The sequence below is a fragment of the Sphaerodactylus townsendi genome, linkage group LG06 (genome assembly GCF_021028975.2).
Source record: "Sphaerodactylus townsendi isolate TG3544 linkage group LG06, MPM_Stown_v2.3, whole genome shotgun sequence".
NCBI classification, from domain to species: Eukaryota; Metazoa; Chordata; class Lepidosauria; order Squamata; family Sphaerodactylidae; genus Sphaerodactylus; species Sphaerodactylus townsendi.
Genome location: NC_059430.1, coordinates 95,782,210 through 95,805,905, shown reverse-complemented (window position 1 = coordinate 95,805,905; position 23,696 = coordinate 95,782,210). Strand labels below are relative to the sequence as shown.

At 43.8% G+C, this 23,696-nt stretch overlaps 2 protein-coding genes across 5 annotated transcripts in view; one reads left to right on the top strand and one right to left on the bottom strand.

Annotated features, from left to right (window-relative positions):
• ELOA (elongin A) overlaps positions 1 to 10,144 on the bottom strand; it is a 28,516-nt gene extending 18,372 nt beyond the window's left edge. Inside the window, exon 1 of the mRNA XM_048500878.1 lies at positions 9,963 to 10,144. Within this exon, the coding sequence (XP_048356835.1) occupies positions 9,963 to 10,034 (72 nt within the window). The 5' untranslated portion in view covers positions 10,035 to 10,144. The remainder of the gene's footprint in view (positions 1 to 9,962) is intronic.
• A 2,410-nt stretch (positions 10,145 to 12,554) lies between these two features.
• Positions 12,555 to 22,950, top strand: LOC125434452 (kelch-like protein 31). 4 transcript variants are annotated; one of them, XM_048499859.1, is made up of 3 exons: positions 12,555 to 12,704; positions 19,516 to 20,720; positions 21,796 to 22,950. In XM_048499859.1, the coding sequence occupies exons 2-3, from the start codon at positions 19,531 to 19,533 to the stop codon at positions 22,526 to 22,528; spliced, it is 1,923 nt and encodes a 640-aa protein (XP_048355816.1). In that variant the 5' UTR covers positions 12,555 to 12,704; positions 19,516 to 19,530; the 3' UTR covers positions 22,529 to 22,950. The 4 variants fall into 4 exon arrangements, with proteins under 4 accessions (XP_048355816.1, XP_048355815.1, XP_048355817.1 ...); XM_048499858.1 differs by having other exon boundaries at positions 12,555 to 12,793; XM_048499860.1 differs by lacking the exon at positions 12,555 to 12,704 and adding an exon at positions 16,339 to 16,408.
• The last annotated feature ends 746 nt before the right edge of the window (positions 22,951 to 23,696 follow it).

Sequence of the window (23,696 nt, the reverse complement as noted above, 5' to 3'; positions counted from 1 at the left end):
AAAAAAAAATAAGTTTATTTTCTTTTTCTTCACAAATCACAAAACACAAAGAAAGAGCTCTTCCTGGGAGCAGACATACCAGAAGGGCATAAAACAAAATCAATGGAGTTATCAGGATGACAGCCACATGGGAGGAATTTGGCAATTTTAGCTTAGTCCAAAATATTGGTGTTTTTGAGCTGAGAGAAAAAAAACCCACATCCTCTTGCTTTGTTTCCGCTGAAGCAGCTTCTTGGGGGGAAAAACACTGAATGGCTGATGAAGAAATTAATGTTTAGGTGAGAAAGAAACATTTCCTTTTTTTAATGAGTACGTGAACCCTGCTCAGAAGAGGAAGACATGTCTCCCACTCAAGGATCTGTTGCCTCAGAGGCGCTTTCAGAGATACTGTATGCAGCGATGTCTTAAATGCAGAAGAAATAAAGTTTTTTTTAAAAAAATAGGAATAAGATCTAGGATAAAAGATTCCCTCCAAGATCTGTAACAGTGAGAGTCTTTCTTAAACAACTAATTGCAGAAATATTCAATTTTATAGATATGATGAATTACAGGCCTTTACAGCCCTGGCCCCGGCCTGGTGGAACGCTCCCCCACCAGCTGTTCGGACCCTGCAGGACCTTGGTGAGTTTTGCAGGGTCTGTACCAACAAACTGGAGTTGTTCCACACCCATGGAGCTTTTTTGGACGGAGGCTGGCTGCTTGAATCTCGGCCTGCCCCTGGATGAAGGCAACCCCTGCCATGTGTTGTCTTCTTTAGCAATGCCTTATACTGATTCCATCTTTTGGCATTGCTGCCCCTCCCAGCCTTGGGACCAGGCGCCACTTACAGGGAATCTGGGTTGATTCTGTTTTATGACTCTGTACGCTGCTACTGTTTTTAAGGTTTGTAATTGTGTTTTAAATTATTGTTGTAAACCGCCTAGAGCCCTTCGAGGATGAGACGGCCTACGAAATATATATATAATAACTGTAAAATGACTATATAACACTCCCAAAGATAACAAGGTTTTAGGACCTGGTTACTGCCGGTTCTGCCACAATAAACTTTCCAATCTGCATGATGGTTCTGATGTACAGACCATAATTTTTGAAGAGACAGTCGAGTCTAATGGTTACTATATTGAACCAGGATCAGAGACTTGGGCTCAAATCCTGACTCTGTCTTAAGCTTGGTGTAGTGGTTAAGAACAGGTGCACTCTAATCTGGAGAACCGAGTTTGATTCCCCAATCTGCCATTTGAGCTGTCGAGGCTTATCTGGTGAACCAGATTAACTTGTGCACTCATGCCAGCTGGGTGACCTTGGACTAGTCACAGTTCTTTGGAGCTCTCTCAACCCCACCCACCTCACAGGTGTTTGTTGTGAGGAGAGAAGGGAAAGGAGTTTGTAAGTGAAGGGAAAGGCGTTTGGGACAGTCATTCACTTGTGCCCTAACCTCCCTCACAAGGTTGTCAAGAGGATAAAACAGGGTTTGGAGGACACTTTGCCTGCTGCTCCAAACTGAGAAAAAACAAGATAAAAATGTACTAGACAGACAACTGTGATGTATAAATACGTCCATCCCATGTTATTTATTTAAACATAGAGATGACAAAAACAGCATTTAATGTAAATGTTGTTGTGATGACAGTTTTCCAGATCTTGAAAATCACAAAGCATCCCTTTGAGAATAGGAATGGTTACCAAAAGTCAGAGAAAGTGACTTTGTACTCACAGCTTATTAAGAATCTCAGGTCAGGTTGGTCTAACTAAAGGAGATATTACTATACCCTATATTACTATACATAAAGAACTCAGGAGATGTGTGAATTAATTTGCCACATCATCCTGGGTCTTCTTTATATTGATTGCTTTCCGACTCCTTCGATTCTCCAACCTTATTAAAGAGCCACTTCCAACAAAACTATTATTATCTGTACCAGGAAACATAGCACTTTGATAAAATAGCATTTATATTGTTCCAGACGCCTGCTATCAAGATTTCCCTTTTTGCAAACTCGCAGCCACCATTTTCTTTCCCGCGGCACGAACAGGAAAGAAAATGGCAGGCGCAACTTTGCAAGAAGGGAGGTCTCAACAACAGGCAACTGGAGCAATATAAATGCTATTTTATCAAAGTGCTGTGTATCCCGATATAGATAACAACAGTTTCGATGGAAGCGGCACTTAAATAAGATTTTAAAATTCTCCCAGAGAATCAGGCTACCTTACAATGTGGGTGCACGCTGCTCCAACTTCCACCGGAGCACGCACAACTGTTCTTAGTTCTTTTTGTTGAACAGAGTATAAACAAGGCCAAATGGTTCATCATTACATGAGCAAGGTCCTGGGGAATTCTGGGACTCATCCACCACTGCAATTTAATGTAAGATGTCTGCTTTGGCAACATATCACAGCTCACTGATACATTCAAGCCATAAACTACAGCTTGCATGCTTCCCTACAAACCACGATTCCAAACTCTGGTGTAAAATCAAGAGTAGAAATTCTGGTTTGTAGGGAACAGCAGAAACCACAGTTATGATCTGGCCACAACAACACAGTGCAGAATTATTTCATTAGATCACAGGGGATAAGGGAGAAGACTCCCCCCACCCTAGAACACGCCTGAGGTCTATGATCATCTTCCCTTTCAAAGAAAGAGGATTTGGTTTCCCTTATGACAGTTTGTATCATCAGGAATACTTGGTAACTTCTACTAATTATTGGGATTGCTCCTTGCAGCTTCTTGTCTGCTGCTCCTCTATGTGGAATGAATTAGGGCAGGGGTGTCCAACTCTGGTGCTTCAGATGTTCATGGACTACAATTCCCATCAGCCCCTGATAGCCAATTGGCCATGCCAGCAGAGGCTGATGGGGATTGTATTCCATGAACATTTGAAGCACCAGAGTTGGACACCTCTGCATTTGGGTCTATTTATGCTAGAGTGGATCCTATTCCTCAACAATTTCTGCAGCTAGGGAACACTGGTGCACAATGTCACGACAGTATCAATTTGATCCAGTCCACATGCTAAATGTATGCCCCAATCCAGACCTAAAAATTGGGAAGAAATCTCTTTTATGGAAAGGGGATTTTTACGTTGGACCATTTGATAGACTATAATGATAAGTTTTCATCATTTCCTCAACTGAGGTCAAGACATAACCTGTTGAACGGCAATATTTACAATTGCAACATTTATTGGTATCTAAATATGGTTTGGGTAATAAAGGCCTCCGATTCCCCTCTGCTCCTGGAAACTCGAATTGAATCAATACAGAAAATGTACACTATTTGTCTATAAATATTTGATGTTGATTAATAAATATGATATGCAGTCTCAGGACTGAATGAAATATGGAGCAAGATCACTCTATTTTGCCAAAGCAATAGAATATAGCAAAGTTTACACCTGCTCTCTCTATGGATCTTAAGTTGTGACTTATTCAGCAAAAAATTATGTTTAGGATGTACTGGATAACACATTACCTCTTTAGCAAAGAACTGAGTAAAACATCTAACTGTTGGCACTGTACGTCACAGGGTGCATCCCTTAAGCATATGCTTTGGGATTGTCTAGTCATTTGGTTTTTCAGGGAAGAAGTTAGCATTCATATAGATTGCAAATGCCTTAGCAGACCAGGTGCTCAGGAGCAGCAGCAGCAGCAGCAGGCCACTGCTTTCACATCCTGCATGTGAGCTCCCAAAGGCACCTGGTGGACCACTGCAAGTAGCAGAGTGCTGGACTAGATGGACTCTGGTCTGATCCAGCAGGCTCTTTCTTATGTTCATATCAGACTGTTCACTAATTTTTGAGGATGCTTATGTACTTTTATTATTATTATTATTATTATTATTATTTCGATTTGATAAACCGCCCTACCCCCGAAGGGCTCTTTTAAACTATCTGCCCATCTCTTGGAGGCTAACTAATGGTCAACAGAAGTGGATCCTCTGTGCCACTGCTACATATTACAACCCTGGAGAGATAAATGTCCACTTCTGATAAATCAATGGATTGATGACCTTAGAACTGACACCACTAATTTTATTTTTTTGTCTCTAAAAGAAAGAAAAACTTAAAAATCTTTGAAGGCCCTGCTCCAGGTGTCTCCCTTTCCTGAGATTAGGTTGGTGGCAACCCAAGAGAGGGCTTTCTTGATCATAGCACCAAGACTCTAGAACTCTCTCTCCAAGGATTTGCATTCACTCCCTTCTATTGCCATCTTCTACCAGTAAGTGAAAACTTTTTTGTTTCATTTGGCACTCACTTAGTGACCCTCCTTGCTTCCCCATGTTTTAATTGTTGTTTTTATGCTTTTGTATTTCAGCTCTGATTTTAATCATCTGGGTTTGGGGGGAGGGGGGTAGGTTTTAATTTGTTAGCCACATTGGTGGAGGGCAGAAAGGCAGGATATACATTTTGTAAAATAAATATAATGGAATAATAGTACAAAATGACATTAAGCAGGCATCAGTACTGTGGCAACAGAGTAGTCATCAGTATATTATTTGGGGGGAATGGACAAAACAAAGTTCTTTCAAAAAAGAAAAAAAGAAAGAAACAGACTGAGAATGAGAGAGAAAGAGTGCTTGTAAGTTCATTGGGGCAGAGATCTGGCTTCTATCATTCTGTCAAACACCAGGCACATGCAACGTTGTATTAGACAAATCTGCCCCCAGCTCCTGATGACTAGAATCTTGCATGAATGTCTGAAGATCCCTTCTCCTAAATCAGATCATTGGTCCCAACATCACCACTCAGCACTGGAAGAGAAAGGCCATTCCCAAGATCCAGCTAATTCAGCAAGTCTCAAACACTTTGCAAGGGACCCACATCTACAATTGCTGTCGCTTTGGGGATCTAGCCACAAGGCAACTCCACATTACGTTCTTCCTCCCCAATAGTCTTTGGAGGTTCTGGGGCTCAGTGGCAGGGCAGTTACTTTGCTTACCAAAGGTTGGAGCTTTGATCTCCCATTAAAAGGATCAGGCAGGAAATGTTGCAAAATTCTTTGGGGGACCACTGCCAGTTAGAGTATACAAGGTTGATCGTAATGGAGGAGGCAGCTTCATGTGTTCAACATGCAGAAGGTTAGTAGGTATACATATGCCCTGACCTGGATGGCCCAAGCTAGCCCGATCTCATCAGATTTTGAAAGTTAAGCAACATCAGACCCTGCTAGTACTTGGATGGAAGATCAACAAGGAGGTCCAGGGTTGTTAAGTGGAGGTTGTCAATAGCAAACCACCTCTGCTCGTCTTTTGCCTCCAAAACCCTATGGGGTTGCCATGAGTTGGCTACAACTGGAGGCGCTTTCCACCACTGGGTATACATATACATTACTGAAAAACAAGCTAGATTTCATAACTATTAGGCACACTGCCCAGACCTGGATAGCCCCAGGCTAGCCTGAACATGTCAGATCTCAAAAGCTGAGAAAGGCTGGTCCTGGCTAGCACTTGGAAGAGCGACTACCAAGGAATACCAGGCTTGTCAGGCAGAAGCAGGCAATGGCCTCTTGCCGTGAGAATTCTACTGGGTTGCCTTAAGGCATCTGTGATCTGACAGAACTTTATAACCATTTGACATATTGTGACGTGGCAAATATAATTTTGCCTTCAAACCTCCTCTGACAGTTTACCCTGATCTTCCTCCTCCTCCCTGGTCTTGGAATCCATCTGCAAAAAAGTCATGAACCTCTCCTGCAACCCAACCACAGCTTGAGTGCCACTGAGTTAGGTGAAAAATCGGGGAACTAATCCAGAGTCTATCTACATTTAAAATATGTTCCCCAACACAAGAGATAGGTTGTCTCCTGGTAAGATGTACAATCTTCTTTTAATAAAAAAAAAAGATTTCTGGGCCGTGATTACTGCACAGGTAAAACCTACCGTAAAATCCCCAGTGATTACCATGGATAGTAAAGGGAGGCCGAAAAACCAGAACTCACTAGATTTTCTAGCTGAATAAAGTCATCCACTGCTGAAAATGAGTGGGAAATTGTGCTAAGAAAACATTATTTTGCCAAGGTATGTGCCCACAAGAAACTGCCTTCTATTGCATTAGATCACAGGTCTACCATGGTAACTCCTGTCTGTTCTGACTGGCAGTAGCTTTCCAGGGTCTCTGACTGAGGTCTTCCACTGGAAATACTGGGAGTTGTCCTTGGGACCTTCAGCATGCAAAGCAGTCATTCTGCCTCTCTACCACAGCCCCTACTCCAAAAGGCAACTACAGCTGACGGTCCCCAATGAAGACAGATCAGGAATTTCCAAACGGCATGTCAGACGCCTGAAAATGCATTGCAAGATACGACAAGAAAAAAATTAAGTGCAAGGCCCTCGTGCATTCAGAATCTCCTCATACAGAAAGCAAGCAATCTGGGTTTTACAGGAAAATTTTCCAAATTCAAGTTTAAATAATTAAATGTAAACAACTAGCAAAAGAATGTGAATGCATCATGCACAAGCCACTGGGGTTTGTCCATGTTACCTATCACACATGTAGCTCATCTAACATGACTGATTTTAAGCACAGCAACCCTAACATTAAAGCGATTTTATTTACATATTTGGGGCAGGACATTTTCCACAAAAAATATAGCACTGGAAATTTTTCAAGGGAAATTTCTGCCCCGTATCACTGGAGGAGGCTGCCTGCTACTTCTCTGCACGATCTGGGTCTCCAGCCTTACCTTGTTCTAGTCCAATTCTTGTAATTATGATGTGCTTTTCAGTGGGTGCAATTAGATCGGTTTCTCCTGTTGCAGTCACACAGTAGAGCTTCCCCCTACCACATTCTCAAAGATGGTATCTGTTGCCTGTTAGCCTGAGCTACTTGCTCTGGGCTTGCTCCTCATTTCATTCAAGCCTGAAAGGCTTTGGGTTAAAGAAGGGATGAAAGATCAAGCAACATCCTGCCTCTGTTACTTTGAACGGGTGTCCATACCAGGGACTCTTAGAAACAGACCGCCTAACCTACTTCACAGGGACATTATGAAAATAAAATGGAAGAAAGCAATGGGCAGAGGGCTGAACCAGAATATCCAGGCTTAAACCTATGTATCTATAAACATCTTTTTTCCACTACTCCCTTCATATATAGAGTGCTTTGAAAGTGTTCAGTTTGGGAAACCCTGAATTAGATGAAAGACCTTTCTCCAAGGCCAGCTCTCTAACCCACTGACTGTGCCCTGCAGCACCAGGAAATGGTTTTGGAATCCACCAATGACAACAGCCAGCCTACTACCACGTTTTCTTATACGCATGAGCTTCAGATGAAAATGGATATAACAGATCAAATCACATCCCACAAACCCCATCATAAAATATTCATTTATATATACGGGGATGCAGACAGACAGAAACAATGTCACCTTTTAAAAAAATCTAATATAACATTCCCCTTCCTCTGCACGTTACCCTTCCACACAGACACACACAAAATAACATAAGCACATAAACAGAGCCTGCTGGATCAGACCAGTGGTCCATCAAGTCTAGCATACTTTTTCACTCAACAACCTACCAACTGCCATCACTCAAAATCATTCTTGGGGACAAGAAGAGAATTGGAGGAGAAGCTGAGGTTTGTTGAACAGCTGCATGAAAAAACAGTGCTCTGGAACTTGTTCCCTAGGATAAGACGATCCCCCCAATCCCATGCAAACCTGAAAGCATTTTTGAACAGCTGTCAAGTAGTGCATCTTTGCCTAACATAGTAGAGCTCCCAGAACCCCAAAGGAGTCTGTTTTTAATGGAAGCAAGTTCAGATGGCTCCTGAGCAAGCAATAAACCTTCTAAATACAAAAAGCACTTTTAGGAACGTCTCTTAGCTGTGTGGTTTCAGGCCACAAAAGAAAAAACAGCTTTCCTTCCAGCACTTGGGATGCTCAGTAAGTAATTAATATGCTAACTTCTATCTCTTTCCACACCTAAACATTTCCAGAGTTCAAAGGATTAGAGGAGGGAATAATTCAGACCCTCCTTTTCCTTTTAAGTTTTCTAGAGACAGACAATATGGCACAGTGGTTAAACTATTAAGCTCATCTTAGACACCTAACGGCTTCAAGTCCCAATTCAGTAAAGGAGTGCCTGCACACCTTTAACTTTTTCAACCTACCTTATCTCCCAGAATTATTTCAAGTGGGTGGCCATGTTGGCCTGAAGCAGCAGAAAAAAGTTTGAGTCCAGATTATCTGAAGAAGTGTGCATTCACATGAAAGCTTACACCAAGAAGAAAACTTCATTGTTCTTAAAGGTGCCACTGGACTCAAAACTTTTTTTTCTCACAGAAGTACTGTCAAGATGGGGGCAGGAATCTGCCTCTTTGAAGAGTAGGATAAAAGTATAACAAAACAGAGCTCCATTTAACCCACCCACACCTGTCCAAAACATCTTGCCCTGCAACCCTTCCGTATACAGTAAGGAAAACCAGTAAGGAAAACCACAGTGCCTGTACATACCAGTACATACAAAAAGAGATACTTAAAGAACAATTCCAGAGGCATTGTTAATGCACCTACTGTGGGTGTACAAAACCAGAGTGCTACAAATAATCCGGATTAATTAGTCCGGAAAATTTTTAAAAGAGTTTAAACCAACCAACCCACCCCCCAATTTAAAAAAAAGCCTTAAACGAGTACTTTGCAGACTAACATATTTATTGTGGCAAAACTTTTTCATTAAGTGGACTACGATCTTCAAGACTGAACACACATGAGGCAGCTATCAGTCTTGAGTTTAGTTTAAAAGGTAAAATCTTATGAATAGAGCTCAAGACTGTCCTTCAGATATCCTGAGGGAGACAGATTTTCCCCTTCCTTTTTCTGTTGTGGGGTACCCTGCATTATTTGGTTGCTGCAAAAATAAAGAGCACCCTGGCATCTTCAAGACCAACGCTTTTATGGCAAAATGAACTTTCAGGGACTGGAACACATTTTGTCAGATGCCATTAGCACACATTCAAAGTCCACAGAGATAATAATCTTAAAGGATTTTAATTCTGCCTTTCTCCACAAAGTTCCCAGTGCAGGTGGGTTGGGGGTCCATGGTAGTCCAGTGGCTTGGGCAACAGGGGAGGGGAGCTGTCAAGCCTACAACCAAGGAAGTGTAGACTGAGGTGGGGTCCTACATTAGGGTTCCAACTAGGGATGCTGTTTTCTATGCATGGGCTAAACAGGGGTGAGTACAGGGTCCAAGAGACACTACCTGAGAGACCCTGACAATCATCTGTATTTATATTGCCAACGGGCCTAAGGAAGAATCCCAACCGCAAACCTGCTCCCTGTGCACATCCGGGAGAACAGGAGCCAATGCAGAAGAAGAGTGAAAAGCAGGGCAATGAGGAAGGTCTTTGAAGGCTAACAGACGGATTATGACAAAATACTGCCACGAAATCAGTTTAATGCCCGGGAGTGGGCTCTGGACCCCACAAGCTTCTGCCCCTCCCAAACCCGCGTCTTTCACACACATACAGTAAGGTGAAAGGTGGCAGGAAGGGAGACCTTGCGAACAGGGCCCCCCTTCTTTTAACCCCTCTGCAGCCTCCTTGGCTCAAATCCCAGGGGGGCCTGAGAAAATTTAATCCGACTTAAGCCCCCTTCAGGACCTGCCCTTGGAAACTCAGATGGGGGGGAGTCACCCTGCTTTGGCAATAGCTTCCCCCTAATATTGAGGGAGGGGAGTGGAATTCACCATCTCTCTGTACTCCCCCCCCCCCCGCCGTCAGACTTTCAAGAAAGGGCCCCCCGCTACACCCCCATGTCTGCGCCCTCCCAGTTCACCAGACGAACATATCACAAGCGCTCTCGTAGGAGTATCCTTTTTCTCCTCTCCAGTCCTCGTCTCCTTTGCTGGGGCCCTCAGGGCCACATCGACCACCACCCGACCACCCCCACTAATCAATCTACCGGGCGACCGCCAACGCCGCGACCGACCGCCCCCCTTCTCGCTTCCCTCCAGGAGATCCTTTTACCTTCTTGGGCTCCGAACTGCCCGAAAGCCTCGATTGCAGCTTCCCCACAACTTCTAGTACCGACTCCGCCATTTTTACTGCTGGCGAGGCCTCTTCGCGGCGGAAGTGGCCGTTGCTTCACTGTCTACCCAGGAGAACCCGGGGCTTCCAAAATCGCTCGTCTCCGTTCTCTTGCTTTTCTCGTGTCGCCATCTTTGCTAAGGGAAAACGAAACGGCGGCGAAGGAGGGTGCACAGTCTTAAGGCTGTCGTACGCCATCTTGGAAGAGGTCAACAGCTTCCAAATCTGAGAAGGTAGTTAAGGACAAACATCGCCATCTCTGATAAGGGCAGAGGGAAAAAAACACATCAGCTGAGTGGAAAATGGGTTGGAACTTTCCCATTTTGAGTTAGGGCAGGAGGCTTCTTTGCTGAGGCGCAGCCGCCATTTTGAGAGCTGGCAAGACGCTGCTGACCCGAAAGCTTTTAAATATTGGTCTGTGTAGGGTTTTAAACCCTAGTCTTTCTCTAAAGAAGAGTGACATACATGTTCTTCGTTCCTTCATTTGAATGATGGGGCCAGAGAGACAGAGAGCGTTTGACTAGTAGTTTCCTCCATTATATCTTCATAACAACCCTGTGAGATAGGGTTACCAACTTCCATGTGGAGCCTGGAGGTCTCCCAGAATTACAGCTGATTTCCAGACATCAGCTTCCATGGGAAAACTGGTAGCTTTAGAGTCAGCCAGGTGGACTCTGGTAGGTATGCTGCTGATTTAGACTATTACTAGAGATTTGGGGACAGTGCCTGAGGAGGGACTCTATGATACACAATAGAACCCACCCTCCAAAGGTGTCATTTCATCCAGGAGAACTGATCTCTGTAGTTTGAAAATCAGGAGTAATTCTGGGAGCTCCCCTGCCCCCAAATATCCAGGAATGTCCCTCGTTGTAGATCAGGGGTAGGGAACCTGCGGCTCTCCAGATGTTCAGGAACTACAATTCCCATCAGCCCCTACCAGCATGGCCAATTGGCCATGCTGACAGAGGCTGATGGGAATTGTAGTTCCTGAACATCTGGAGAGCCGCAGGTTCCCTGCCCTAGTTGTAGATGGAAACCCTAAAGACCAGTGAGGCTGAGGCTCCTTCTGCACATACAGAATAATGTACTTTCAATCCACATTCACAATTGTTTTCAAGTGGATTTTGCTATTCTGCACAGTAAAATCCAGCTGCAAAGTGCATTGAAATTGGATAGAAAGTGAATTATTCTGCATGTTCAGAAGAAGCCTAAGAGGAAGTACTTACTCCAAGGCCACCTAGTAAACTTCAAGACAGAATGAGGTTTTGAACCCTGGTCTCCTAGATCCTAGTGTGAGTCTCTAACCCCAGTTTTGTGCCAGTTCCGCATTGGGTTGTTCCCATTTTCTTGGGTGAGATCAGCAAATAGTCCAGAAATCCTATTTTACTGGAAGAGATCATTTTATCCAGCCCAGATGTTTGAGAATTTTCAATAATGATAAAAATGATTGTGTCATATAGGTGTAGTCTAAAGTGGCATGGCTTGCAGGAATGAGGGCCCATGCGAAAAAGGGTGATGTCCTGTAACAATCATGGTTATCTACCAATAAGGCATACTTGTTTGGAAATTACTCAGGCCAAGCATCTATCAGTTTCTGATGGAAGTGGCATCCACCCTTCCAGAGGAAGGGAAAGAGCAGGCAGGAGTCTGCATTTTTAAAGCAGTATCATATTTTTAAATGCAAGATGCTCCCTCCCACCATATTGGATTGTACCAGAGACATACTATTCCTGTTATCTATATAGCTAATCCCCAAGTGTGCTCCCTGCCCATGGATACTTAAATTTGAAGATAGGGACACGCTCACCCCAATAGTTTTCTGCAGTTTTAGGAGACCCCCTAGATTTGCAGAAAAACCTGAAACATAAAAAGGGTCTTTAACTCCCCCCCACCATTTTAAAGAGTGCAAACAATATTCTTCAGCTGTCCCATTGCAGACAGTAGAGCTGAAATGGGAGGAGGAGGTCTCACTGGGCAAACTGATATGAGGATGGGGGGGAGGGGGGGAGAGACCTGAAGCCATGAGGGGGCGGAGATGGGATTCCATGTGAATTTTGTAGGGGGCCCGCTTGTTTAATTCTAATCTCTAGAAAAATCCCATCAATGAAATGTTAAGATTTAAAGCTTGAAAAAATCATACAAGAACATTAAAAATTGCAACTGGAAGCAGTACAGTACAGTCTCCCATTTAATCTTCCTGCATATGTACAACACACTGGCTTGAGTAATTCTTATAACAGCCCGGTAGGGTAGGCTAATATGATTACCTTCCCAAAAAAAGCAGAGTGGGGCAGGGGGAGAAGCTGAGTCTGCAAGAACCATGGCTTGAGTTAGTGACTCAGGGGAGATCAGAACCAGGGGAATAACTAAGCTACCCTCTGCAGTGGCAAAGCTGCCACATGTATTCTAGGCTCTACAGAACTGGCTTTGGCTGGCTCAGCTCTTCTCCCTTGCTTGGCCTGTCAGCCTCTTTTTGCGTCACTCCCTTTCAGCCAAGGTGATGGGGGATATGAGAAGGGCGGTCAGCTGGCCTGGCTGAATTGGGAAAGGGGAGGAGGAGAGCTACTGGGGGTCTGGCTTTCGGCACAGACTCCTTGACACGGACTCCTCGGTTCTTTTCACTTGCAAAGCATACAGACACCGTGGCTTCACCCTCCGTTAGATCAACCTCTCAACGCTGAGGTAGGGAGCCAAAGGCCACCTTTAGCTTCAGAACAACTTGCAACAGACTAATCTGCCCTTTCCACGAATATTTACCAAGTCCTTGACAGGTCAGTGGAGCGGTTCCAAACTAAGTACAGAGCCAGCCCAGCAGGTTTTGTATTTTCTTGTTTGTTTTTACAGAAGAAAGGGACAGCTGTTGTGATTGGAATGGGAAATGACAACAGAGATTTCAAGCCACTACATGGTGGGGTACCTATGTCCTGTTCCCTCTTGGTGCTGTTCTTTTGAGCCAGACAGAATAATTTTTTCTTCATATATTTAGGTACTTCCTAAGGGCCACAGCCTGGCAAAGGGCTCACTGCTAATCAGATATGTTTGTCTTCCCTACTGTCACCAGGAAATGGGAGACTGTACCAAGCACCTTGCTATATTGTAGGGCTCTTTACAACTATCTCCTGTTTTCTGGAGGGGAGGGGAGGGGAGCAGGTAGCATGGCTCTGTTTTACGTCCTGTTCCCTCTAGGTGACTTTCCCATCAGGAAACAAGTGTTTGTGTTACCACAGGGGCTTCTGAGACAATCTCCCATTTCCTGGTGGGAGGGATGCCAGAAGCAGGAGAACCATGTCTGGCTGAGGGAGCCAGTCTCTTCTACCTCCCCTAGCATTTTCTCCTTAAAAAATGGGAGCTCACCCATGAAGTCACAGAAGCCACTGGAGTGAGCTTCCATGTGTCTTGGTTTGGAGATGGAGTAGAGAAACAACCTTCGATTCCCCTAAAGTCTCTATAAGGGGGAGGATGGGGTGGAGGGGAAGGAAACTGGGTAACAAGCTTGACTTGACTTAGGGGAGGGGCACTAGAAGGCTTCATGCCCTGCACTTGAACACCAGCCTTGACTTTTATGATTGAAAAAAACCAAACACCATCCAATGGGGTTGCCAGCACTGGGTTGGGAAATGTCTGGAAATTGTGGGAATGGAACCCTGGGAAAGCAGGGTTTGAGGAGGGGAGGAACCTCAGCAAGGCACAATGCCATAGAATCCACCCAGCAAAGCAGCCATTTTCTCCAGGGAAACTGATCTCTGTTGGTTGGAAATGAATCGTAATACTAGGAGATCTCCAGTACTTGCCTTGGGGTTGGCAATCCTGCCAACCAAATTATTTTATTTGTAGTCAAAAAGTCACCATTCAAAAATGAAAATACAACCCACAAGCAACAGAGGAATATTTTGTTAATCCAGTGGCAGGCAGTCTTCAGTCTGCACGGCCAGCATCTGGTAGTTCTCAACCTGCCACCCTCACTGCTAGGAGTCTGATTCAGTGAGATGCTTCTTTTGATCTTGAAGCAAGATCACTGAGAATCCCGACGCACACATTCATTATGCTGACTTCTAACCAGTTGGGAGGATGCCTTCTTACCTACTGAGTAAATTTTTAAAAAGTGAATGAAAAGAATTCCAGGTGGATCGCCATGTTGGTCTATTGCAGCAAAATTTAAAAGAAGTCCAATAGTGTCTTAAATACTAGCAACATTTATTCCACTAACTTTCAATAACCCCTTAAAGGGATTAGTCCACCCCAGATCTAATCTACCTTGGTGGTTTAAAAACTTTTACAGCAGAAAAGCTTTTCTGCGAGAACTATGTAAAACACTTTGAACTTTCTAAAGCTAGAAATATTATTGTTATATAAAATATGCTGAGAATAAAGACAAAGATCTAGATTGTGACATGCTGGAAAAAGAGAGGATTTATGATGCATATATATATATATATAATGATGATTTTAGTATATGCTGTGGTTACTCCGTGCTAAATTCTGCTATTGATAGTAAATGGTCGGTAACATGATCCATGTGCATATTGCTTTCTGCAGGGTAAGAGGAATGTATGCATGTTTTCCGAGTCTCACATGTGCAGTCTGGTTTTGCTATTTTCCCCTCCAGAAACAAATGGGAACATAGCTTTGGTGTGTATGGCAAAATGTATTATCAATATTTAGCTCCACACAAGCCCAATTCTTGTGGGCTATGGACCAATTGAATTCTTAATTATTTTAAAATTATTTTTGATACTTTTCAATACCTGGAGAACCTCATGAGCAAGAAACAAACTTAAGCAAATCTACTTAGAATCCTGCTATTCAGTGGGGCTTACACCAGAGAAAGTGTTCTCAGAATTGCTCTTGGAATATTGCACACTTGCCCCCTTCCCCATTTGGGAGTGTTTAAGAGCAAAATATATGTCCAGTTATAAAATGGGAAAGAGGGGTTTGTTGCCTCATCTGTTTGGGAAAGTCTCCTTCATACCCCAAAAAGAAAGATCTCTGTGATGCCCATCTTCTTGAGAACATATTCATAATCCTCCAAAGATTTGTCATCAGGTGACTCTGGGGAAAAAACAAAATCCATTTTGTTGAAGTGCCTGCACAGAGACATCATAACCAACGAGTTATAGCAAATATTTTTTAAAACAAAAAAAAAGCACAACAGTAATCTCTGATTTGTTCATGACAACTAAGAGCCGTCAAAGTTTTCTCTTAGTTGGAACTTTCACTCGATATTAATATTTATGAAGGGGGAAAAAACCCTGCTGAAAGTTAGGCATATTGAAACTCCCTAAATGGAATAACGACATTGGCAGGGGTTGGGTGGGTTGTAATTTGGGCTTTTAGTCTGTTTTACATTGTAAACCACTGTGATTTGTAAACCACCTTGGGCCCTGAGAAAAGGTGAGATATAAATATTTTGATACATAAAATAAAATGTGCCCAGGATTAAGCCAGTGGTGGGATCCAAAAATTTTAAATAATAGGTTCCGATGGTGGTGGGATTCAAACAGTGGTGGCGCCGCACACACGTACCTCCAGTCCCTATTGGGCAGGGAGGTTGCTTTAGTAACTCCTTCTTGGCACTCAGAAAAAATTAGTAACCACTTCTAGAGAAGTGGTGAGAACTGGTTAGATCCCACCTCTGGATTAAGTTATTAAATTGTTCTAGTCATGTGTAACCTAGGATGGTTGCTGACCACAAAACAAAACAAAACAGCATGGCCAGAAATCATGTGAACCATCTGCTATGCATCCCATTCTGCCACGAGTACATTGGGGTGTTTGGGTTTAAAAGTAAACTTAGAGTATTGTGTGTTTCTGTAGCTATTATGCTATTGCTTACATAAGTGGAACTGCTTTAAGTGCGTTTTTGTTTCCATGTGCGCTCCTGGATCCAACTACGATTCTGCAGCAGTCAGCAGATGAAACTGCCCGTAACATGTTGAGGCAGAGCAGTACAATGGTTAGGGTGTTGGACTGGGATGTGGGAGAGCCAGGTTCAAACCCTGCCTCTGTCATAGAAGCACACTGGGTGGCCTGGGACTAGTTGCTCTCTATAGCCTAACGTTCACAAGATTGTTAATCCAAGGGGGAGGAGGACAGAACAATGCTGTAAATTGCTTTGAGTCTCTGCTGAGGAGTAAAATGGGTATAAATATCAAAGGAAATAAATGCAGATGAAATGACCATTTAAGGCACAGCTACAGGGGCTAGCTCAAAAAGTTGTAAACCTGAATCTGGCACAAGATCCGTGATCGACTTCTTGTCCTGGGCTTCTCCCCTTCCTGGTCTAAGAACGATCGATTGCTTAGCCTTCCAGAAACTTGATCCTGTTATCCAGCTCTGAAAGATGCAAGGCAGAGGTGCCTCAGCTATTTTTGTCCTGTAACAAACAGGTTTGTCACTCAGGGGCTCAAATCTTCCCTCCCCCTTCAGCACAGGGGAAGGGATGCTAGACAGAAACAGCTGAGGAACAGCTTGGTTTTCTCTGTCAGGGATTTAAAACTGTACCATGCTCAGTTTAGAGATCAGGTGCCCTCTTGCCAGGTCCCCAGCCCTTGAAGTTCACACTGCTGTGTTTCAGGCTGTTTCCCCACACCAGGCTGTATGTACCTCTTTATGTGTGTATATATAAAAAGGAAGTTGCCGCCTCAAATGGTCCACTGCGGACTAAATCCTCTGCAATTAACATGAATGCAAGAAGTAGAAAATTTTGTCCAGCCTGACTCCATGTACTGGTCAGAATTTCAGACTAGTATCCAGAAGGTCCAGGTTTAAATCCCTGCTGGGCCAGGGAAGCTCAGACACACACTCTCAATCTAACCTACTACAAAGGGTTGTTGTGACAACAGAAACAGAAGCAACTTTGTAACACTGAAAGCTGCTTTGCATCCTACCTGGGGAGAAAAGCTGGGTTAAACAAATCGATGTATTAGCTATATTAGTGAGAGCCAGCGTGGTGTAGTGCTTAAGAGCAGGTGCACTCTAATCTGGGGAACCGGGTTTGATTCCCCGCTCTGCCTCTTGAGCTGTGAAGGCTTATCTGGGGAGTTCAGATTAGCCTGTGCCTCCCACACACGCCAGCTGGATGACCTTGGGATAGTCACCATTCTTCAGAGCTCTCTCAGTCCCACCTACCTCACAGGGTGTTTGTTGTGAGGGGAAAGGGAAAGGAGTTTTTAAGGAGTTTTGAGTCTCCTTACAGGAGAGAAAGGGGGATATAAAAATGTGTAGGAAGCTCTGTTTACGCAGGGGACTATTCAAAGCCATATGCCTCCACCCACAGGATGCAATGATACAATACATTCTACACCTCCAGAATCTCACACACAAGTCTGCTGCATGTGTTGATGGAGCTTCGGAGGATGAGTTATCTGCCTTTTCCAGAGACCCGCTGTATGTGTTTCCACATCCTGCTAGCTACTTTATTGGTCAGGAGAGATTCCAGCAACAAAAGAAGAGGATGAGTGGTTGGGAAGGGGTTGACATAAAACTGATGCAATGAAACAGCAGAAGCTTGAGCTTAAAAGTCTCAGATTCGAATCACAACATCACTGTGGACTCTGACATTAGGCAAAGCCCTTGGGAGGTAGGGAAATAATACAACAGCCCCCTTCCCCAAGGTGAACATGTTGTGCACACTAAAATGCTCAGCAATATTACACTGTCACAATAATAATAATAGTAATAGTAATAGTAATAATAATAATAATAATAATAATAATAATAATAATAATAATAATAATAATAATAATAATAAAAGTTCCCTGTGCTTTTGATCCAATTGAAACTTTCTGCTTTTATTACTTGGATGTAAAGCATCCAGACATCCCCAGCCTTGAACAAGAACTACTAAGGGCTCAGCACCAGTTCAGAGCTCAGCAGAGGAAGGAATCAGGGCTGACAAGAGGGGAGAGGGTTTGAAAAGAGCTTGGATCACAAGGATCCCACGCACTAGAGCAGCATTTCCGTTCACGCTGCTTCGGATCCAAGCCAAAATGTCAGGAACTCGGATCACCCATAGAGCTGGATGAGTCATGGGATTTGCTTTCATACTATGTTTGGGTTGGCCTGAGTGAGGTGAGGAGCATTGCAGGAGAAATATTCGGTGGGGGAGCGGGGCAGGGAGAGCTCAGGGCAGTCCTAGAAGGTGTTAAAAGTAGGATAGTCCCACTACTAGGAATCTCTAAGCCCAACCTAAGATTCAGAAGACCAAATACTGTAACTCTTCAGTTGCTTGGAGTATTATAGGAATTTGAATGTATACATATTTGTTACTTGAACGCGTATATATTGGGGGGAGGAAGAAGAGCATTCATACTTTCTATTCTTATTACTCTGCAAGAGAGTTGCATTTCTACTCCTCTGTTGAACATCTAAGATGAGGCTTTACAAACGTTGACAATATCTGTTAATCACTTTTTACCCTCTTTCAAGGAGCTCATAGCAAAGTCCAGACAGTTCCTGCTCCCCATTTTATTCTTACAATAACCCTGTGAGGTAGGTTAGAGTAACAGAGAGAGCTATGGGCTGGGAAATTCTTGAAGATGGGGGGGGGGAGCCTGGGGGGTGGGGGATGCGACCTCAGAAGGGTCCAAAGCAGTCATTTTTCTACGGGAACTGACCCCTGTCTTCTGGAGATCCATTGGAGTACCAGGAAATCCATTGGAGTACCAGGAAATCTCCAGGCACTACCAGGAGGCTGACAACCATAGAACCCAGCAGACGTTACTCAGTGAGCTTCATGGCTGAGGACCAAACCAGATATACTCAGCGAGTTCTGTGTTCAGACCTTCTGTTGATTTTGTAAAAAACTTAACTTACAGGCCCAAGGGAGTCTTGTTTAGATCAGAACCAGGGCACTCAGGAAAGAGGAGGTTAAGCTTCTGCGCCCATGTTGCTTTCCTGAGCTGAAACCATACTGGGCAGCTACTATAAACAGGACACATATCGGGTTCTTGGGACTGTTTCAGATTGGGAAAACAATCCCTCCCCTGCATGCCATTGCAGCTATCTGAATTCGGCCCTCATACATCTGAAAAAGGAAGTTTAAAAAAACCCAGCCTTCAAGGCATTGTGAATCAGAACTTCCAGCAGATGTCTGGTTTGACATGAAGGGGGGGGGGGATTTGAACTCAGATCTGCTTGAAATCCAGCCTTCTAGCCTTTCACAACACAACACTGTAAGCCACCTATATGCTGTCCCTTAGATCAACACTTTTTACTGAGGAATCTTGGTCATCTTTGGGAACTTATCAAAGTAAAGATCTGGGAAAACTGCTGCCTTAAATTGAACTGAAGCTGCTCCAGTTTTGGTTGTAGTGTTTTGGTCTTCTCTGTAGGTGAGTGGATTGAGGTCAGTCCAAAGACCACTGTAGCTGACTTAGTAGTAGTACGGTAGTAGGAGTGGGAATTCTTCTCTCCCAAATCAATTCAACTATTAAGACCCATGTGTATGTGCGTGTAACCTAACATGACTTCCCCCTTAATGTTGCAATTGCAGGCATCTCTTGCACCAATGGCTCCCAAGAAGAAAACCCCAAAGAAGAGCAAGGCAGTGAAGAGAGAGTCTCCTGTTGACACCACAATGGTCGAAGACCCTTCCTTTGATATTGACCAGCAGCACCAACTGGAAGGGTTGTTTGAAAACGGTTCTGATGGGTTCCTCTGCACTGCTGTTGAAGTCATCGATCCGAGCCATGGAAACAGCGTCCTGCAGGTGATGAGTCACATGCGCCAAGAGCACTTACTTTGCGACCTCACAATCACCACCAAAACAAAGTCCTTCAGTGTTCACAAACTGGTGATGTCCTCCTGCAGCGATTATTTCAGAAGCCTGCTTACAACAGATCTCCAGCTTCAACAAGTAGACCTCAAAGAGATCTCTTCTTTGGGTCTGGCCACCGCGATAGCCTATGCCTACACAGGGAAGCTGAGTCTTTCCCTGTATACGATTGGCAGCACCATTTCCACAGCCAGCCACCTGCAGATGTATACTCTGCTCAACATATGCACCGATTTCCTCATCCAGGAAATGAATGTGGAAAACTGGGTATATATTGTCAATATGGCAGATACATACAGTCTCAACCAGGTAAAGGAGGCTGCAAGGAAGTTTATCACAGAACATTTCCTGGAGTTCTCTGACACTGAGCAGTTCATGAAACTTACTTTCGATCAACTCAACGAACTGCTGATGGATGATTGCCTTCAGATCCCTGATGAAGTGGTAGGCTTCCAGATTGCTATGAAATGGCTCGAATTTGACTCCAAACGGTTCAAACATGCTGCTGACCTCCTGAACAATGTTCGGTTTGGCACCATCCCTGCTCAGGACTTGATCAACTATATCCAACCTGTGCCATGTATGATGCAGAACCCGGAATGTCATAAGCTGCTGGTAGATGCTATGAATTACCACTTGCTACCGTATCAGCAAAATGGCCTCCAGTCCCGAAGGACCAAGATTCGAGGAGGCCACAAAGTGTTGATTACAGTGGGCGGACGTCCATGCTCAGCTGAGAAGGCCCTTAGCAGCGACGTTAACTACAGGGATGAAGAGGGAAACTGGAATAAGCTAACAGAGATGCCAGCAAAATGCTTCAACCAGTGTGTTGTGGTGATGGATGGATTTCTCTATGTGGTAGGGGGAGAAGATCAAAACGATGCTCGGAACCAGGCAAAGCATGCACTTAACAATGTGTGCAGGTAACAGAAATACCAATAAGGCTTCAAGGAGAGAGGTATTTGGGGAAGATATTACACATAGCTCTGGATTAACCATTAAGCATGTGCTCAGGGCTTCAAGTAAAGAGAGCCCCATAAAGCCTTTTTCTCCTTATTTCTGCTATTGAAGCAGATTTGTTACATCAGGGGACATGATCAAAGACTGCCGTTAAAAATGCAGGAGATAACTTTTTGTAGCATAGCGCTATGAGTAAGCAACAGTCAACATAATTTTGCATCTTTGATTTGTGCAAGTTAAGATGCTATGTATCTTCAAGGCAAAATATTAATGGAAGAATAGGTGTTTTGTTCATACAAATAATGATATTTATCATGAAAGCAAGCTATTCATTAGAATATATATTACAGTTTACTATTAGTTTTATTTTGAATTGCATATACAATCTATGGGGGTACCATAATCTTTTCAGTGTTTAGGGCCTGTAAAGGTCTTAATCCAGTCTTGATTACATATATAAATGTATGCATATACCGAGTGAAGGCATTGGCCTACCTAATTCAGTATTGTCTAGTTTGATTGGTTATAGATTCTTTTTCACCTTTGTGCTCTAATAACTGAGCTATGGTCTGTGCCAAATTTGTTCCTGGAATATATCCACTTGGAAATATAATCTGGGAGATTTAAGCACTTGGATTGAATCTTGACTAATTTAAAATGTGTTGTGAAGTCAAAAAGATTGTTGGTCCTAAGGCTGGTTGGAATAAGTCATGGTTCAAAGGCAGAATACTGAGGGTCCCAGATTCAGGCCCAGGTATCTCCAGTTATAAATAGGTCAGATCATAGATGAAAGACCTGTATGTGAGACCTTGGAGATGTACTTCTTATCAGACTCAATATAAGGCAGATAGAGTACATTTTTTTCAACATAGATCCTGCCTGTTTTCTGTGGAAAACTTAGCCTAGTCACAAAAATAAATATCGTTAAGGGTGGTGGGAAGGAAAGATTTTAAATCGTTCACTGTCTGCTTGAATGTGCTGAAGTACAATCATGGGAGCATACTGGGATTTCAAATGACAATCTTCTTTGCCTTGCAGGTATGACCCACGCTTCAAAACATGGCTGCACTTAGATAGCATGTCATACAAGAGAACTCACTTCAGCCTCAGTCCTTTTAATGGGCAGCTGTATGCTGTCGGGGGCCGCAATTCCAAGGGGGCCCTGGTCTCTGTTGAGTGCTACGTCCCTTCGACCAACAGCTGGCACGCCAAAGCCAACATGGAGCTGCCGCGGTGCTGCCATGCCAGCGTTGTCATCAGTGGCAAAATCTTGACAACCGGTGGCTATGTAAATAATGCCTACTCTCGCACTGTTTGCAGTTATGATCCCACCACAGATGCTTGGCAAGATTGCTCTTGGTTGAGTAGCCCAAGGGGTTGGCACTGTGCTGCCACCTTAGGAGACTATGCCTATGTCCTGGGAGGCAGCCAGCTGGGTCCCCGAGGGGAGAGGGTGGACGTAATCCCTGTGGAATGCTACAACACTCTGACAAATCAATGGAGCTGCATGGCCCCCCTGCCGATAGGTCTGAGCATGGCTGGTGTGGCCACACTTGGCGGGCAAATCTTGCTAGCAGGTGGTTGGAATGAAAGCGGAAAGAAGTATCAGAAGGGTGTCCTGGCCTACAACCCTGATCTGAATGAATGGACAGAGGAAGGGGAGCTATTGGAAGGCACTGTGGGAATTTCCTGCTGTACGATTATTCTCCCCCACTCAAGCACCCGCGGATCCAGGGCCAGTTCAGTGGCCTCTGCAACTATCAGTATTTAAGGATAGGAGGGCACAGGGTGGCATGAAGAGTGCAGGATTCATAACTGGCCTGATCAGGGGGTAACCTCAAAATGCCAAAGGGCTTTGGAAGTTTTCATGTACTTGTTTTGCCAGCTTCCAAACCATCTACCCATCCACAATCAGCTTCAACTCCCAGAATAGAGTCAGGAATTTTAACACGTCTGTTTCTTCCTCCCAGAAACCACGAACCATAAACAAATGCTGAGGTACTTACTCATTTCTGGCCCTTCAAGGAAAAATAATAAAAATGCCCTTCAGTGTAGAATGTCTAGCTACTGCTTTTCTTTTACAACATTGCCATGTTTTCAAAAGGTGTTCTTGACTTCCACGGTCTACCTTGAATGAAACTGCATTATTGACATCTAGGGCTCTGTAGTTCTATATTAAACATATGAAATACATTTTGAGGCTTTGGTATATTTTCTATACAGACCCATTGTTCAGAAATAAGGGATAGCGAGTTCTGCAGAGCAGCAGTGCTCTGAAAGACAGAAATCCATTCAAAGATGGACTTTAACATTATTGTGGTCTTTATTTGGAATTCCATGGCCTCTGTTCACAATGTTTTATATGTACAATCGTATAAAAGCCTATTTACTGTCACCCAGGACTGAGTTTATGTTACAGAGTATCCCGCATTTCTCCAGCCTTTACTGACGCAGGAGATACTGGGAACAATACCAGGTTCAATCACTGGATCGAAATGCAGTCATTATTTTCTCTGTGATGAATTAAATGATACAAGGAAAAGTCAGGGAAGAAGATCAGAGCAAACCCAGTTAACTGATGCTCAAGATTCTCTTCCACTCCATTTCTTATTTCAGGGGAAATGAAGTGAGCAGACTTGTTAGAACAAGGGAACTGTTAATTGGCAGCCTACCTTCCAGTAAATGTTATCATATCAGGGGTAGGGAACCTGCGGCTCTCCAGATGTTCAGGAACTACAATTCCCATCAGCCCCTACCAGCATGGCCAATTGGCCATGCTGACAGAGGCTGATGGGAATTGTAGTTCCTGAACATCTGGAGAGCCGCAGGTTCCCTACCCCTGTCATAGATCATACAGACATTTTCAAGGTGGGAGAGGGGGAGATAATGGCAAATCAGTTTGAAAATTTAAGAGTAGAGTGGACATCCTAACTACATGA

Excerpts from the sequence above, each read along its gene's own strand:
- LOC125434452 (XM_048499859.1), top strand. The coding sequence starts at position 19,531 with ATGGCTCCCAAGAAGAAAACCCCAAAGAAGAGCAAGGCAGTGAAGAGA. Across the intron at positions 20,721-21,795 it reads GCACTTAACAATGTGTGCAG|GTATGACCCACGCTTCAAAA; the intron begins GTAACAGAAATA and ends TTTGCCTTGCAG.